This window comes from Hyperolius riggenbachi, chromosome 6 (assembly GCF_040937935.1).
Source record: "Hyperolius riggenbachi isolate aHypRig1 chromosome 6, aHypRig1.pri, whole genome shotgun sequence".
In the NCBI taxonomy this organism is placed as follows: Eukaryota; Metazoa; Chordata; class Amphibia; order Anura; family Hyperoliidae; genus Hyperolius; species Hyperolius riggenbachi.
Window position 1 is genome coordinate 308,318,382 of NC_090651.1, and position 18,432 is coordinate 308,336,813.

At 42.2% G+C, this 18,432-nt stretch overlaps 1 protein-coding gene across 5 annotated transcripts in view; it reads right to left on the reverse strand.

Annotated features, from left to right (window-relative positions):
• The window catches only part of LMTK3 (lemur tyrosine kinase 3), a 153,202-nt gene that overhangs the window by 16,267 nt on the left and 118,503 nt on the right, over nucleotides 1–18,432 (reverse strand). For 4 of the 5 annotated variants that reach the window (XR_011022177.1, XM_068241288.1, XM_068241287.1 and 1 more), the window contains exons 8-13: nucleotides 18,330–18,417; nucleotides 14,608–14,756; nucleotides 13,103–13,187; nucleotides 8,892–9,013; nucleotides 5,813–5,962; nucleotides 166–3,227 (exon numbers count right to left, since the gene is read on the reverse strand). Coding sequence is in view for 4 of the 5 variants with exons in the window: in XM_068241288.1 (XP_068097389.1) it covers nucleotides 166–3,227; nucleotides 5,813–5,962; nucleotides 8,892–9,013; nucleotides 13,103–13,187; nucleotides 14,608–14,756; nucleotides 18,330–18,417 (3,656 nt within the window). In the remaining variant the exon portion in view is untranslated. The remainder of the gene's footprint in view (nucleotides 1–165; nucleotides 3,228–5,812; nucleotides 5,963–8,891; nucleotides 9,014–13,102; nucleotides 13,188–14,607; nucleotides 14,757–18,329; nucleotides 18,418–18,432) is intronic. The other variant, XM_068241290.1, reaches the window with a different exon arrangement.

The window sequence follows — 18,432 nt, forward strand, 5'->3', positions numbered from 1 at the left end:
GTTCCATTAGATACATGAATAAATGCATTATGATCTATTTTAGGATTACGTTCTGCAAATGTAACCAATGAATGCCTAGGCACAATATTCAAACCATGCCATGTATATATCTAACATCAGCATTAGACAAAAGAAAGCCTATACTGTACAGCATGTGCATCTTACCTTTTATGGCTTCACTGCCAGAATTTGGGGCTGAACCAAAGTCTAAAAAGAGTTTGGATGGTTGCGGCACTTGTCCATCTGTTTGTCCTACAGGATCCTCCTCTGTTTTTTTCTCACAGTCTTCCGTGGCTGGTTTTAATTGCAGTGGATCAGTTTCTTCTCTGGATTCATGTTTAGAGTCTTCTTTCTCATCGATGAATTCATCCTCCCCCTTTTGTGTCTCTTCCCTATTGTCTTCATGCTCATGTTTACTCTCATTAACATCCACCACATGAGATTCTTCTGTAGAAGTTATGTCTTTGCAGAGGTCACTTGCAGGAGAAGACTTGCTTTCAATAGTCTCTGGGTTTTCCAAAGATTCTTTATACAAAGGTTCAATGTTTATTTTTTCCTCAGTAACTGGGCTTACCGTAGGTTCCATCGACCACAATTTCAAAACAGCTTGGTCTTTTAAAACACAGGAATTTACAGTCCCTGATTCAAAAGTAGACAGTACATTCCTGGTGACATTTTCTCTCAAGGACACAAGAAGCTGCTCTTTGCAAACCTGAACTACGAACCCACCTTCGGACTCTTTTTTGAGCATATTTTCACTTGAGTTCTTCTGATCTATAATGGGAAAACACTCTTCCTGTTTTTCTTGTGGCTCCAAAGATGTAACTTCAGAGACAGTGAGACTTAAGTCTTCTTCTGAGGATGGGTTTATTCCACCGTTGCAATTCAAAATGTCTTCTCTAGCTTCTTTGGTGATATCCTCAAGGGATTCAGTTTTATGATGATTTTGTTGTTTATCCTTTAATTTTGAACATTCTTGAGACAACTCCTCTACTCCAACACAGTCCTTTTGTGGATTGATTTCTATTGATATTGATTCTTCAACTTCACAATTCTGATATGTTTCTTCTATTGATATTGCAACAGATATTTCATCAGAACATATTCCATTTGTATCACCACCATTAAGCACCTGACAAGATGCTCTACCATGCTTATCTGTTTCATTGTCATAGTCAGAAAAGTATGCCGAATCTCGATGTGGTGTTGCAAGGTTCAACATTCTAAGGGAGGAGTCATCCTCCATAGGAGTAGCTTGTGGTTCAGATAAATCTTCTGTTAGAGTCAAGTCACTAGTTGACTCTGATATAGGGGTTAAAGGTAATTTTAAATCATTAAGACCTGTACTTTCTCCCCTTTCCTCTTTGACATCTTTTAGGATGAACTCGGGAGAGAATGTATTTTCTGTATCATAGCCACTGTCTCCAAACTTTTGCCCAGGAGACGAAAAATGAGATGCTGGACTGCATACATCTGATGAGCTAGTATTGGAGGGAATGTCCAATGAATCAACAGAGTCTAATGTTGCCCTAGAATCTTGTTGTGTCTTTTCTGTGTTAAGTGCATTATGGTTCACCGGGAACCTTTTCAACACATCTGGAGCTATTTCTATTGTCTCCTCCTCTTCTATGCTTTCAGCAAGTGTAGACAGAGGTGGGATTTCAATAGGGACAATTACACTGCAATTGGCCATTGAGTTGGAAATTCCTATGAAAGGGGAAGGAGGGTGGTTGGAAATACTCTTTTGTAAGGATTCATAAGTCTTTAATTGACTTCGATTACGATAGTCTTGTATGTCATAGCTTTTCACTGCAGCTCCCATTAGAGGGTCATAAAACTCTTGATGTTCAGCAGCACAAAGACTGTCTCCAAAAGGCCCAGCATAGAGATCTCCGTCACCAAAAGTTCGAGCTGGTATGGAGCACTCAGACAAAGAACCTTGCTCAACTTTTAACGAAGAATCATCATCCAATCCATAATGATCTTGATGCATGGCAACATGTGTGGTCCAATCAATTACCACATCTCCCCGTAACATAGCACAAGAGCATCTCTGAAGGCTACCCATGACACCTCTACTACACAACGGACAAGAGGGCATGTTACGGTGGTTGCTGTTGTCCGTACTGCTACTGCTGCTATCTGTGCTCTGATCTTCCATAAGTGAGGGCTCACAATCCCAGGGTGAAGCACGATCATCCAAAAATTCTGCCAAGGACTCTGGATCCCCTGCAAGAGTTTCCCCAGCACCCCTTTCTTCAAGAGTATCTGAATCCCAGCTCCTTCTGTGATCTTCTATGTCTCTGTAAACATTCAGAATTGAGTCAGATGAAAATACATCAGGTAAAGAAGGCTCCATCAAAGAGGTTTCCTGTACCTGCCTTGATAATTCCCTATCCAATGGACCACGGAAAGGGTTTACATAACGAGGCAAATCTCTCCCTATAGTAATAAAAGGGTTACTGTTACTAGGTGTCCATCTGTCTATAAGTGTAGGAACCTCATGTAATATCAGGTGAGCTGGAGGGTCATCTGGACTGGTTCTACCACTCTCAAGAGGGTCCCAGTCTGAAGAGAAGAGAGGCTCAATAGGGGAAGATGGGCTTCCTAGGGACAAACGTTGATGAAGTGTCCTTTGCTCCTGCAAGTCATATTTTCTTTCATAGATTGGACTAGGAGCACAGACAGTACAGTCTACACCACTTCCTCTGTCTGTATGTTCCTCTAGGCGGATATAATATTCACTGCTTACTGATGGACTACGGGCACTGATAACTGGTACCACACTTGGGGTTTCCAAGCTCTGACGTGAATGTTGATGACTTGAATCGTAGAATGGATTAGCAGGCACAGTCAACCCTCCATTATTTGATGGGTAATCTTGGCATTGTGAGTTTGCTTTCCATCGTCCCAGTCTAGCTTTCTCCCACATGTACTCAAAGTTGAGCCCACGACTACTCTCTGTTACAGTCAAAATGTCGTCCATGTCCGCATGAAATCCATCTCCACCACTAAAGTTATCTAGCAGCGGAAAAGCAGAAATCTCATCTGAATGGCGCAGAGGACCCACTGAGGATTTGCTTGGCTTAAGTGCATTCCATCGCCATTCAAAGCTCTCCTCTGTCTGATTAGAGCATTCATTTAGCAAATACGTAAGTTGTAGGTGCAGTTCTTCCACTGTAGGTCTTTGTTCAACAGATAGCCAACAGGACTGCATCACCTCGTACCTAAAAGACGACAGAAACATATATTAAGGTATCATCAAATGTATTCCAGTTTGACAAAAATATAACAGCTAATATGAGAAATGTATATATCTTACTCAGAGTAGGATCATTCACAAGGTAACTTAGGCAAGTGCCTAGAGCCGAGTGGGTGTCAAGGGGCCCAAATGCTATCTTCTCTGACCTTTTTTCCACCTCAGATTACCAGAAGGACCACACAAGGTGAGAAAAGGATACTACCTGGCCAATTTAATTTTAATCCATTTTAGATCCCACTTGCCAATAACCACGATTTCATTCTTTTGTGAATATCAGAAAGGGGTAAGGCAGAACTCCATATCAGAATTATAGCCAGGGTGTGGATTAGAGATATTGGGGCTTTTTATTAAACTGGAAGGAAGGGATTTGGAGTATAACAAGGACACCGAAAGACATCCTTTAGTATCTACACTTATATTGCCCGATCCAATTTACGTTTTCTCCTAAGTTTTCTCCTAGGTGATATCTTCTTATTAGTAAAATTCCTTTTAAGCTTTTTAGCCCCCAGCCAGCAATAAAAAGCTCAGAATAATTTTGATAATACTTTTTCGCCTGCTTTTTGGTACTTTTCCTAAACCTAACATTTGCATAGCACTTTTCTCCTGTTGTACTCAAAGTGCTCAAGAGCTGCAGCCACTGAGGGCTCGCTTAAGAGGCCACCCTGCTGTGTTAGGAAGTCTTGCCCAAGGACTTACTACTGAATAGGTGCTGACCATAGCCAGGATTCAAACCCTGGTCTCTCATGTCAAAGGTAGCGCCCTTAACCAGTACACTATCCAGCCACTTGCAGAGTGCTGAAAAGTTATTTTAAACAGAAGGTGAAAAATTATCTCCTAGGAGTTAAATTTAGGAGAAAATGTGAATTGGATCGGGCCCATAGTGGCTCCAATCACCACAAATTATTAGATCAAAAGGCAATAAAGCTACATATGAGAAGCTGTATTGTCCCCAAACTGCCACCTTCTGCCACTCTTATTTGTGAAGAGACCTGAGCATGCCCCACCCTGTTCATGGAGTGTCCCCCCACGGGCAGTGAGAGAACACTAATGAATAATTGAGATTGCCAGGGAACACTGGGACAGGGGACAGAGCTAGGCAGGCAGACAGAGCCTAGAAGAAATGGCAAGTAAATATGCACTCATTAACCACTTCACTCCAAAGGCGTTTTTACCCTAACGGACAAGAGCGATTTTCACCTTTCAGGGCTCATCCATTTCATTTGCCAATAGCTTAATCACTACTAATCACAATGAAATGATCTATATCTTGTTTTTTTTTACCACGAATTCTGCTTTTTGGGGTTGATATTTGTTTTCAGTAATTATTTTCTATGCATTTTAAAGGGAAAAACAAGGAAAAAATAAAAAAATACACTATTTCTCCAATTTCATCCCCTATAGTTTTAAAGAGAGTCTGAAGCCAAATTAAAAATGGCTTTTAAGCTTATATTCAGCAGGGGCATGTTTGCCCCTGCTAAAACGCCGCTATCCCGGGGCATAACGAGGGGTCTTTACCCCCCAAATCCCCCCTGCTACCTCCGGGGAGCGCTTCCGTGTGAGGCAGGGCTATGAGCTGCAGCCCTGCCTCACACGCGTCTATCAGCGGCGGATCTCCGCCTCTCCCCCGCCCCTCTCAGTCTGCCTTCGCTGAGAGGGGCGGGGGAGAAGCGGAGATCCGCCGCTGACAGACGCGTGTGAGGCAGGGCTGCAGCTCATAGCCCTGCCTCACACGGAAGCGCACAGGGGCAGCAAAATCCATGACCAAGTTGGTCGTGGATTTTGTAGGGGGGATTTGGGGGGTAAAGACCCCTCGTTATGCCACGGGATAGCAGTGTTTTAGCAGGGGCAAAAATGCCCCTGCTGAATATAATATAAAAAGCCATTTTTAATTTGGCTTCAGACTCTCTTTAATATAAACACTGCTACTGTTCATAAAACCCACACATTTTATATGCCTATTTGTCCTGGTTATCACAACATCTTAATTATGTCCCTAATACAAAGTATGGCGACAATATAGTATTTGGAAATAAAGGTGTATTTTTTCTTTGGTGTTTTTTTTTCACTATTTTTACGCGCACAGCGGCAGCAGCACTGTTAGACTTAGATAAAAATGTCCTGGAGCCATTAAGAGGCTGTAGCAGGACATTTTTATAAGTCAGCTTGTCATAAGTGGTTAATAATAATACTAATATTTGTATAGTGCGTTTCTCCTGCCAGACTCAAAGCGCTCCAGAACTGCAACCACTAAGGGAATGCTTAATAGGCCACCGTTAGGGAGTCTTGCCCAAGGACTTCTTACTGGATAGGTACTGACTACAACCAGGATTCAAACCCTTGTCACCTATGTCAGAGGCGATGCCCTTAACCAGTACACCGTCCAGCCACTGATAATGTAAACAATGAAACCCCTCCTCCTTCCCCCGTAGGTACATACATTACTACTGTATGTAGTGTGATCGATCAGGTAAACAATCAATACCCAATGGATACTGACTGTTCACCTGGTTTTCTGGAACTACTTCTGGTGGATTGAGAAATGACCCTCACCAGTAATCAGAATGGGGCAGCTTGAGTCGAGGCTTGGCCAATTTCATTTGCTGTTCTTTGATGACAAAGGTCAGCACCTCCTCATCTGAAAGGTGTCGATATGGCTGACTTCCAAATTCAAAGAGCTCCCACATTGTTACTCCGAGGGACCTGGAAAAAAGCAATGCAAGATATATTGAAGCAATATACTGAGAAAATACATTCTGGTTTGTATAGTTAAATTTGGCAGTTTGTGTCACACTAAAAATTAGCAGTTATAGATTAGTAGATGCACTGATAAGTTATTATTTAGTTTAAAGTTCACCACAGTTAAGATGCCCATTAACGGTATGATTCTTCACTAAATACGATCGTTCGATGCGATTTGAATGATCGTAAGTAATCTGAAGGCAGTTATCGAATGTTCACATTTACTGAACAATTGTTTCTTCAAATTCGATCATATTTTCACTATCGATTGCCTTTATAAACGGCAACTTTTCTATACAATATGATCGTACAAATCGCATCGAAAGATCGCATTTGGTGAAAAAATTGTACCGTTAATGGGCAACCTTACCCACATTGCAGATTGTGCAGAGCGGTCACATTATTGACTCTACTTCTACTACAACTAGTACTGTAATTATTAGAATAAGAACATTTCATCTGGATAATGTGTGCGTACATATGTATATAAATAAAGACTTAAAAAAAAAATTATAATGCTGACACAAGTATGCTAAAAAAAAGCATTATGGACCTTATTCAATTCACTTTTTTTCCACACCCTATCAATAAAATACCATTTAAGCCACCAGCAAGCAAGAAAATACTGAAAACAATTTTGACAGTACCCTTTCAAATATTTTCTGGTACTTTTTTAATTGCAGAGTGCTGAAAAAAGTTAATTTAACTTCTTAGGGACCGACGCAGTACAAATCTACGTCGGGCGGGTGGCACTGCGGTTCTGACTGGACGTAAACTCTACGTCCCATTCACCGCGCGCCCCCACCCATCCCCGCCGCTCTGTCCCCACCACAATGTGCTGTCCTGCCGCCTCCATGACAGCAGAGCACTGGGAGCCGGGCAGGAGCCGTTTTCATTGGCTCCTGGCCCTGTCATTACTGTAAGCCAATCCCATTGGCTTACATTGAGTGACAGGGTCAGGAGCCAATGAAAGCGGCTCCTGACCGGTGCACAGTGCTCTGCCGTCATAGAGACGGAAGAGAGAGCAGCCTGCGGCGGGGACAGAACGACGTGACCAGCGGGAGCGGCGGATTATTGCGGCGATTCAGCCGTATGCAGCGTTTTAGCGTACCAGCAGCCTCTGGTCCTTAAGGGGGCAGAGGTTGCTGGTACCGAAGTGGTTAAACAGAAGATGAAAAATTATCTCCTAGGAGAAAACTTAGGAGAGAAAGGGGTTGATTCACTAACCTAATTAGCATGAGTAACCTCCTGTTATTCGCGCTATTACACTAGGGCCTTGCACGCTACGGCCGCTAGTGGCAGCATAGTGTGCGTAATTAAGCTTGGTCAGAGGAGAGCACGCTATGCTGTGGTAGCGCAGCACAGTGTGCGCTGGTAACTTACCCCCTTAACTGCCAATAATGAGCACTCCACTCGTCCCGCCCTGAGCCCCTTCGGGTCCAGTGGCTTTAAAGAATGTAATCCCTGCATTTTGATAGGCCCAACAGGCTGCCTGTCAAGTGACAGGGCGTCACTTAGCAGCTGTAAGTTACCAGCGCTCGCTATGCAGCATAGCGTGCGCTCCTCTGACCAAGCTTAATTATGCACACAATGCTGGCATGCAAGGACTTACAATTAAGGCACCCTAGTGTTATAGAGCAAGTAACAGTAGGTTTCTAGAGCTAATTAGGTTAGTGAATAAACCCCAAAGTGAATTGAATAAGGGCCTAGGGGCCTGATGCACTAAACCTCTCTAAAGTTGCCAAGCGTAAGGAGTGCACAGCAATTTTACCATTACTAACACAGGTGGAGTGGAGCACCAGCCGTTAACCCAATAGCAACACAAGCATTACCGGGTTAGCGTGTGCATTGCTATGGTAACGGGCGGGGTAAGGCATGTTACCATAGCACACTGTTACCGCGGTAATTCACACAGTGCTAAAGGGTTAAAGAAAACCTGTAATGAGAAAAACCTCTCCTGAGGGGTACTCACATTGGGTGGGGGAAGCCTCCGGATCCTATTGAGGCTTCCCCCATCCTCCGCGGTCCCACGGCGGCAGTGATAAAGCTCCCTGAACAGCAGGGATGTAAATAATTACCTTCCCGGCTCCAGCGCAGGCGCAGTATCGGCTCTCTACCTCGGAGTTAGGCGGAAATAGCCGATCGCTGTCGGCCCGCTCTACTGCACAGGCGCAAGTCTCCTGCGCAGTAGAGCGGACTCGACTGAGATCGGGTATTTTCGCCTATCTCCATGTGGAGAGCCGCAACAGCGCCCCCGCTAGAGCCAGGAAAGGTAAATAAATCAGCGCTTGTCTAGCTTGTCGAGGGAGGATTCCAGGACACTTCGGGGGAGCCAGCGCTGGATTGCCTGCAGTTACAGGGCAGGAGGAAGCCTTATTGGGACTCTGAAGCTTCCCCCTCCCAAGGTGAGTACCCCGCAGGGGAACTTTTTTTTTGTTACAGGTTCTCTTTAATGACTGGTGCTCCCCCTGTGTGAGTAGCGGTAAAATTCCCTTGCGCTCCCTGAGCATGGCAATCTTATCAGAATTTAGTACATCAGGCCCTGTATCTTTAAAAAGCCACCTTTATGCCATTAGTGTGATAAAAATAATATACCCAATCGCCTGTGAAGAAGTTAAAAACCGGAAAGCGCCCAGTTCTGCAGATTAAAGTCAGGCTTATTTTTCTTCTACTGCAGCAAGCTTGCTACTTCAGAAATCAGGACAGTTCTGGGCCAGCAAACACTGGGAAAAATAATAAATATGCACAGCGTGACGTGCCGTGTCTTAAATAATGCATTACATCCGTGCAGACGGCTCGTATATAAATAAACTGATCAGCTGTCTCTGGAGAAACACAACAAACAAATCTAATACAGGATGAAGGTGATGAAGAAGACATGGAAACTCACCAGACATTACTCTCCTTGCTCTGGTCTACCACCACTAAATTTCCATGAACTTCATCCAAAAGTTCTGGAGCAACCCAACGCAGCGGGATCCAGAGACGATCCGGAGTGATATAGTAATCCTCCTGAGTATTAAAATGCAATTGTTTATTATTCAGCCACTGAAATCAATATACATTCATTATAGTTTTGGGAAGGCCGTAGTAGTGGAAGAATTTAAAGCATTGCTAAGGGTTCCCCGATCCATCTTCCAATGAGTACAAACCTTAAAGAGAAACCGTGACCAAGAAGTGAACTTCATCCCAATCAGTAGCTGATACCCCCTTTCCCGTGAGAAACATTTTCCTTTTCACAAATGGATCATCCGGGGGCTCTGTATGGCTGATATTGTGGTGAAACCCCTCCCACAGTGTGATGTCAGGACCATCCAGTCTGTGAACCTCATTGCATTGTGGGAAATAACAGCTGCTTACAGCTGGGTCCAACTACCAAAAAAGCAAGCAGCATCTCCTTCCACTGACATCACCTGGCAGCAGTAAAAATGTCACCATGTGATAAATGTCAGAATGTAAATCAGGGAGAGGAAAGCTTTTACAATGGGCAAACACTGACTAAATCATTTATACATAATTATTGTAAAAATAAAGCACTTTTTTTTATTACATTATTATTTTCACTGGAGTTCCTCTTTAAGACTGCCCTAAAGAACTCCCATGTTCCAGATTCTTTAAGCAGAAATCCTTAGCACATTCCATTACTACCACAGAGATGGGTAAAGGCACTGCACTGAGCTGGTGGTGTCAAAGGGAAATCTAATCTGGGATGGGAAATTTGACCTCATTACAACCAGACATCTGGTCAATCTGTTGTCTCACGTCTGTAGGTATTTTAAAGTTCCGTACACAATTACTACCTTGGTCATTTGAAAACAGATGGGCTGCTTTGAACAAACGACGTTAGCGCAATTGAATTCAGCGACGGCAATCAGTGGTTATTGGACACATGTAAATGAGGACCCGGAAGTGTAAAATTTGCATCACATGAGTATTTTGAATGGATTAATTTTTTGCCAACATGCAATACAAACAAATAACAGTGATTATCATCCAATCCCATAGGATGGATCAGTCTACAGAGTGGGCCATTTATATGGGTATACCTTAATAAAATAGGAATGGTTGGTGATATTAACTTACTGTTTGTGGCACATTAGTATATGTGAGGGGGGAAATTTTCAAGATGTGTGGTGACCATGGTGGCCATTTTGAAGTCGGCCGTTTTGAATCCAACTTTTGTTTTTTCAATAGGAAGAGGGTGATGTGACACATCAGACTTATTGGGAATTTCACAAGAAAAACAATGATGTGCTTGGGTTTAATGTAACTTTATTCTTTCATGAGTTATTTATAAGTTTCTCTTTGTTTACAGCCATTGACATGACCCTCTTCCTATTGAAAAAACAAAAGTTGGATTCAAAATGGCAGACTACAAAATGGCCGCCATGGTCCCCACCCATCTTGAAAAGTTCCCCCCCTCACATATACTAATGTGCCACAAACAGGAAGTTAACCACTTCCCAACTGAGGGGTTTTACCCCCTGACCACCAGAGCAATTTTCACCTTTCAGCGCTCCTTCCATTCATTCGTCTATAATTTTATCATTACTTATCGCAATGAAATGAACTATATCTTGTTTTTTTCGCCACCAATTAGGCTTTCTTTAGGTGGGACATTATGCCAAGAATAATTTTATTCTAAATGTGTTTTAATGGGAAAATAGGAAAAAATGTGGGAAAAAAATTATTATTTTTCCGTTTTCGGCCTTTATAGTTTTTAAATAATGCATGCTACTGTAATTAAAACCCATTAAATGTATATGCCTATTTATCCCGGTTATAAAACCGTTTAAATTATGTCCCTATCACAATGTTTACCGCCAATATTTTAGTTGGAAATAAAGGTGCATTTTTTTCAGTTTTGCGTCCATCCCTAATTACAAGCCCATTGTTTATAAAGTAACAGTGTTATACTCTCTTGACATAAATATTTAAAAAGTTCAGTCCCTAAGGTAACTATTTATGTATTTTTTTTAAATTGTAAATTTTTTATTTTTTTTTTAATTACAAAAAAAAAAAATTGGGGAGTGTGGGAGGTAAGGAGTTAATTTTTTGTGTAAAACAAGTTTATTTGTGTGTAAAAAATGGTTAGGGTGTAGTTTACTATTTGGCCACAAGATGGCAACATTACCAATTTGTTTCATACGACCTGCAAGCGTCCTTCTGGACTCTTGCAGGAAGTAGAAAGAGGCTGGGACTTTGTTATTTTTTCACAATGATCGGGCTGCTCAGCCGAGCGGCAGCAGATCATTGCGGGGCTGAGATCAACGAACGGGAATGGATTTTCCCGTTCATTGATCTCCGGGCGAGCGGGCGGCGGCGTGTTTACTAGCGGCGGGCGGCGTGTTTACGAGCGGGAGCGCGGACAGCGGCGGGAGTGCGCAGAGTACGGATTTCTCCGTCCCTGGGGGTGAAAGGATGGAAAAAGGGGCGGAGAAATCCGTACGCGCGGGGGTAAAGTGGTTAATATCACCAACCATTCCCAATTTATTAAGGTGTACCCATATAAATGGCCCACCCTGGATATTGGGAATGCTGTAGATGTGATATACTTGGACTTTGCAAAGGCCTTCGACACTGTTCCCCACAAAAGTCTGGTGCAAAAGTTGAGGATGCAAGGACTGGGAAAGAGTCTGTGTGCATGGATAGGGAACTGGCTAATGGACAGAAAACAGAGAGTTGTGGTCAGTGGATAGTACTCAAAATGGGAGACTGTTAGCAGTGGGGTCCCACAGGGGTCTGTACTGGGTCCAGTGCTCTTCAATTTATTTATTAATGACCTAGTAGATGCAGTAGTGAGAAATGTTGCTATTGTTGCAGATGATACAAAATTGTGCAGAATCATCAACTCTCAGGAAGATAGTGTCATATTGCAACAGGATCTGGATAGGATGGCTATATGGGCACATAAATGGTAGATGAAATTCAATGTTGAAAAATGTAAAGTCATGCATTTTGGTCGTACCAATGGTCTAGCACCATACAAAATAAATGGGATACATTTGGGGACATCAAACTTGGAGAAGGACTTAGGAGTACTCATCGACAACAAGTTAAATAATCGTACTCAATGCCAAGCCGCTGCAGCTAAAGCTAACAAAATTTTGGGATGCATTAAAAGGGAAATAAAAACACGGCATGCTAGCAAAATATTGCCCCTGTTTAACTCTCTAGTAAGGCCACATCTGGAATATGGAATTCAGTTCTGGGCACCACATTACAAAAAAGATATTGCAGTTTTAGAGCAGGTGCAGAGACGAGCAACAAAATTGATACGTGGGATGGAAGGTCTCGCTTACCAAAAAAGGTTAGATAAACTGGGTTTATTTAGTCTAGAGAAAAGACGCCTTAGAGGAGATCTAATTAACATGTATAAATACATCAGAGGGCAATATAATAGCTTGGCGGATGAGCTTTTTGTCCCTAGGCCTTCTCAAAGGACTAGAGGACATGATCTGCGCATGGAGGAAAAACGTTTTAGCCATTTATTTAGGAAAGTGTTCTTTACAGTAAGAGTGATTAAGATGTGGAATGCATTGCCACAGGAAGTCATTATGGCAAACTCTATACCTGCATTTAATGGGGGCTTAGATGCTTTACTTGCGTTGAAAGACATCCATGGCTACAATTACTAGGTAATGCCTAATGATGTTGATCCAGGGATTTTATCTGATTGCCATCTGGAGTCGGGAAGGAATTTTTCCTTTTTGGGGCTAATTGGACCATGCCTTGTAAGGGTTTTTTCGCCTTCCTCTGGATCAACAGGGATATGTGAGGGAGCAGGCTGGAGTTGTACTTTGTACTGGTTGAACTCGATGGACGTATGTCTTTTTTCAACCAAAATAACTATGTAACTATGTAACCCTGTACATGTATGATAACTATTACATTTTACTGTTGGGACATTTTTACAATGATTATCGGCCGCCCCATTGTTTGTCGTTCGTTTCCAGCAACCACGGTCACATGTGTTTATGGAGCTTTAACCCTTGCATTGCATAAGTCATAACTTCAATTAAATACATATATTTTCAACTTTGAGCCTGTCTGGGCTCTAAATCAATGTTAATTGTTTAATGTTCAGCAGATTGCCCTTACCTTATAATTGTTGTGAGAAATGCCATAATCTCCTATTCGGACAGTCAGATCTGAGGTGAGAAGGCAGTTTCTGAGGGCAAGATCACTGGGCAAGAATAAAGAAGAGTGAATTCAGTACAGACCACACTAAACTGTACAGTTTACACTTTACAACAAAGATTTTTGGGGTTAAATCAAGTTTATGCGCTGCAGAAGTAACAGCACAAACAATACATTGCATGCAATCTGCGGATAAAGACTCAGTCCAGTTCACACTCATGGTTTTGATGTTAGCGTCAGGGAATGAAACACTGCCAGCTCCTCCATTATGGAAAACATCGGTAGAATAAATTGGTTATCTCTCATGTAGTATTTGGAGGTTCCAAGTGTATTAGTAGTACTGTGTAATACAACAATACGGTACAAAATCAAGAGTAGGGAGATTAGGAACTACTTTCTGGCAGAACAAGAACTGCAACAATTCTCCTGAGATAACTACTGACAGGGGGTGCCCAAAAACTATAAAATAATTATTAAAAACTATTTAAAAAGAAGGAAGGTGTTGGTGCACCTTCATGGATGACAACGGTTCAAATGTTTTCACAGTTTATTTAATAAGAATGGACAGACAATGCGTTTTGTAAAGAGCAGCGGCATGCTTGGAATGCCTTTTAGCCTTAAATGAACTCCAAGCATGCAGCAGCTGTTTATAGCCGTTCACGTAGAATGCAAATAATCCTTGCAAGGACATTAATGGCTCCCGGATCCTTATAGTAAATCCATCTCCAAAATTGCACTGGCAGTATGACCAACCGCTAAACCAACATAGGGATACACGACAAGCTTGTGGTTGGAAGTTAGGTAAATTTCAATGGACAAGCCAACATCATCAGGGAACACCATAGTCCAAAGGTATGACAAGCAGCCTTCATAAGAGCACGCCACTCCCAACGGTCCCGCTTCCCACCACCCGCAGGCCCACCAACCAGAAAACAGACACAATGATGGGCAGGAAGTGGGAGGCTATGGGTGATCATGGCCCTGCCCACAGCCAAAGCAACTGCCCACACTAATGGCAGCCTAGACGGAGGGTGGGGCAGGGGCATTAGATACATTAGCATAAGATTTGTTAGTGGAAGACACAATAGTAAGTACGAAAGATCTCAATGGCTACTGGAAAAGCAATGAAACAGAGGTTCTGACCTTTCCCTTTGGTGCAAAAAACCTGTTTTAATTGCTGTCTGCATCCCTGTTTTGGAGATCTCCGTGTACTCTTTGTTCATGACACCACATTGAAGGAAAATGTCTTACAAGGACATTGACAATAATAAAAACCTGACAAGTATTTTGAGAATAAAGCAACAATTACAAGACTGATGCATCAGGTTTCTTTTCCCCTCCTATTCCATGTTTCTGTGATGATTTCACTCTATCAATCAGCATCCTTAACCAATAGATTGTGCAGTTCTGACAAGTTGGTGTTTCATCAATAAAAAATGATAACATGAATAAAAATGGCAGCAAACCTGTGTATATAATTGTTTTTGTGCAGGTGCATTAGTCCAAGTGTTATCTCGTATGCCATTCTCTGCAGTGTTGTAAGATCACAGGTCAGTAGGTCTGGAGTCATGCCATCCGCCTTTCGCTGGGCTCTTAGATACCGCTTCAAGTCCCCCTAAAAAAGAAGAGAAAGTCATTGATATGTGGCAGTAGGAGACAGAAGAAAGGAATGAGGTTGGCCAAGTTTACTACCTCCATGTAGTATGAAGCCAACTGATTTTCAATACTATGCACAGATTGGCCAATCATAATTTGAAAGTGTGTACTAGGCTTTAGGCCTGGTATTCAAGGGTAGATTTGTGAACAACTTTGCAGGCAGTCAATCATTCTAATCAATGTTCACTAGTCAGGAATATAAAATCAAATGTATATACATTGTTCTTTCCTCCGATCTTTTGCTCCAGACCAGGTTCTTATTACATTGCTCTGACTTTGCACACATGTACACAGCTTGACATGTATAATAATTTCCTTTCAATGCTCATACAATCTGCTTATTTGCTTGGATCATTGATTGGACTAGAAGGAATTAATCCATGAGTATAAGGCCTTAATCCTGGAACACACTTACAATTATGATTGGCCAACTGATGACCAACTTTACCACCTCCATGTAGTATGAGGGTTTACCTACACAATCTGCTCGTAGTATTTAACATCTGTAGACCCTCATACTACATGGAGGTGGTAAAATTGGCCAGTGATTGGCTAATCATAATTGAAAGTGTGTACCAGGCTTTAGGTTGGTCTACGTGATCTCGTTACCTGCCTTACCTTGACCCAAATTAGGCAACTCATTTCAGCCAACAGCAGAGTGATAATAGTAACAAAGTCCATAGAAGCTTGGTGTGCTAGTTTAGCTGCAGTCATCATACAGACATGCTGAAATGTTCTCAGATCAGAAGGTCATCATTAGCAGAACTTAAAGAAAACCTGAACTGAAAATTAAAAGTCAAAATAAGCATACACAAGTCATACTTACCTTCCATGTAGTCTACTCCTCGGTGTCTTTCTCCTGTCCCGCGTCCTGTTTGTTCACTGTGAACAAGGGAATTCTCCGTCCTCCATTTTGAAAATGGCCATTACCCCATAACAGCTTTCTGGTCAGCACACTGTTAAACTGTAACATCGCCCACTTGAGCCATAGGGAAACATGGACATTATTTGGCACATCAGTTGCCCTCTCAGCTATAACTGACAGCAACTGATATTTTACTGACAGCAACTGATATATTTCAGATCTGACAAAATGTTGTCAGAACTGGAAGGGATTATTATCAGAAGAAAATGGTGAGCTTCTGAGAGGAACTGATGGCAAGGTAACTATGTAATGTTCATTTGAAGTTACCTCATGTGTTTATTTTAAATATTTTTACTCAGTACAGGTTCTCTTTAAATAGGGACATGAGCTGCATCACAGCAAGATTTAAATACACAAGTTACATATATCAATACATTTACAAAAAGGTGCTATTTATATAAGCCTGTCTCCTCGGCAAGATACATAAAAACAGTTCTGATCTGTTTCCCCCTTCATTATAATATTGGTCCTCTGTCCTGCTCTTGGGTCCATGTTTTGAATGGTTCTGTCCTAATGGTATGGCAGTTTCCAGTATCTTTCGATTCCAGAAAGTAAAGTCTGGTACATTCGATTATGATTGGCCAAACACTGACCAATGTTACCACATCCATGTAGTGTGAAGGTAAGCAGATATTGAATACTATGAGTCGATTGTGTAGAAAAACCCACATACTACATAGAAGTAGTAAAATTGGTCAGTGATTGGCCAGTCATAATTGAGTGTCTACCAGGCTTAAGATTCCACCACAGCTGCATCTTCTGGTATTAGACACAAGAGCTGGTCTATGGTTTGATAATAATTCCAGGTTTCATGTAAATTTATCGCACACTGTATACAGCTGCCAATCAAATTCAGCAGGAAGTTCTAATTCCAAACTGCACACAATTTTCATTCAATTTAAATGAAAACTGGAATTATTAGCATATCATTGACTATCTCTATTATACACCGAAGCCCAAAAAAGGGATGTTCAACAATGGATGTGGAAGATCTGGTTTTTGGACAATGAGGTGACTGGAAACTAAAGAGATATTCTGAGGGAGCAGACCAACACATGCATGGCATATAAACATGCCATGCAAACCAACATATACATTGCAATAAAATTGGATCCAGATCTATAAATGGAAACTGAAGAGAGAGGAATAAGGAGGATGCCATCTTCACTCTCTAATAAACAATACCAGTTGCCTGACTTCTATGCGGATGTTCTGCCTCGAACACAATAAATCACTGGCCCAGAATGAGCATTCAGACCAGACCTCCTTAGCGGTAATCCAGAGTCAGGCTCAGGACGGAAGTCCGCAGCTCAGAGAGGTAACCCCGAGCTGGATCCATGAGAGGTGTGTATTGTGCAGGGCTGCCACAGATCTATCTATCAGTATGATTTTTAGGGTCTAAATTGTGTGAAAAAATTGCACCGCTTTCCAACATTAAATCCAGAAATAATCATAAGGCCAGGAAGAGAGTCTGAAGCCTAATTGAAAATTAAAAAACAGATTCTTACCTAAGGAGAGTGAAGGTTCTGGGTCCTAATGCGCCTTCCCGTTCTCCTCCCAGTGTTTGCATTCCCCGCAGGCTCCCCAGTTAGCAGTCCACGACCAATTTGGCCATGGCTGCTATCTTCCGGGTTGGTACTCGGGCTTCCAAGGACGGGCCACCCCATACTGCGTGCGCACGAGCTCCCTCTCTCGCACACTCGCAGTACAAAGCCACCGGTCTTCAGAAGCCCGAATGCTCCTGAAGATTGCCAAAGTCTCCCCCGGCGGGAGATACAAACAGAGGAGCCTGTGGGGAAACGGGGACCAGGAGAGGAACAAGAAGGATCATTAGGACCAAGAGCCTTCCCTCTCCTTAGATAAGTATCTGTTTTTTATTTTCAATTAGGCTTCAGATTCACTTTAAGTGAACTGTTTATGAACCCTTGGCCTCTTTTCTGTGAGCAGCTGAATTCACCACTTGTCAGCTGCTACTGTTCACCAGCTGGGCGTTGCAGGCGGTGGACAGGCAGCCCCCCATGAAGTTGCATCTGAGCACCCAGCATGAGACTTTTTTTTTCCTTTTGCTGCTGCGTAACACCACCCTAAACATGACCCCCACAGTGTTACTGCCATTCAGATACATGCAATTACAGCCAAACAGTGATTATGGCCAGCAGACAACCAAGGAGCAGTTCAGCCATCCATGGAAAAGTGGCCATAAATAAGTTCTACCAATAAACAGCATATGGTCATTTTTGGGAGAGGAGTTTACATAAAAAATACATATTTACATTTGCATCCTTCAGCAAAATAGGCCAGAAAATCAAATCAGAACTGTATAGGGGTTTTACAAGCTGTTTAGTAATACAGAAGCTGACATTGTTAAGAAAAGAGCACTTTGCCTAGCTGCCAATCTGGTTGTAGAGAGCAGGTAGCTGATAGATGGTCTATGAACTGGTGCAGCAATCATTTCCTTTTTTTCAGCTTGTAATTTTGAAAAATTATCAGTATCCGTTTTTTGTTGTTTTTGCTACAAGACTTTTTATGTATAGTTCATTTTAAATAAGGTATATTAAATAAGTGAAAGATAGTCTGAGCTTGGACTGTAAACTCTTATGGCCTTACCAGCTGGCAGAACTCCATGATGAGAAGGAAGGGGATGGTCTCGGTGCACAGGCCAAGGCATTGTAGGATGTTTGGATGCTGGAGGCTTCTGAAAAACATGACC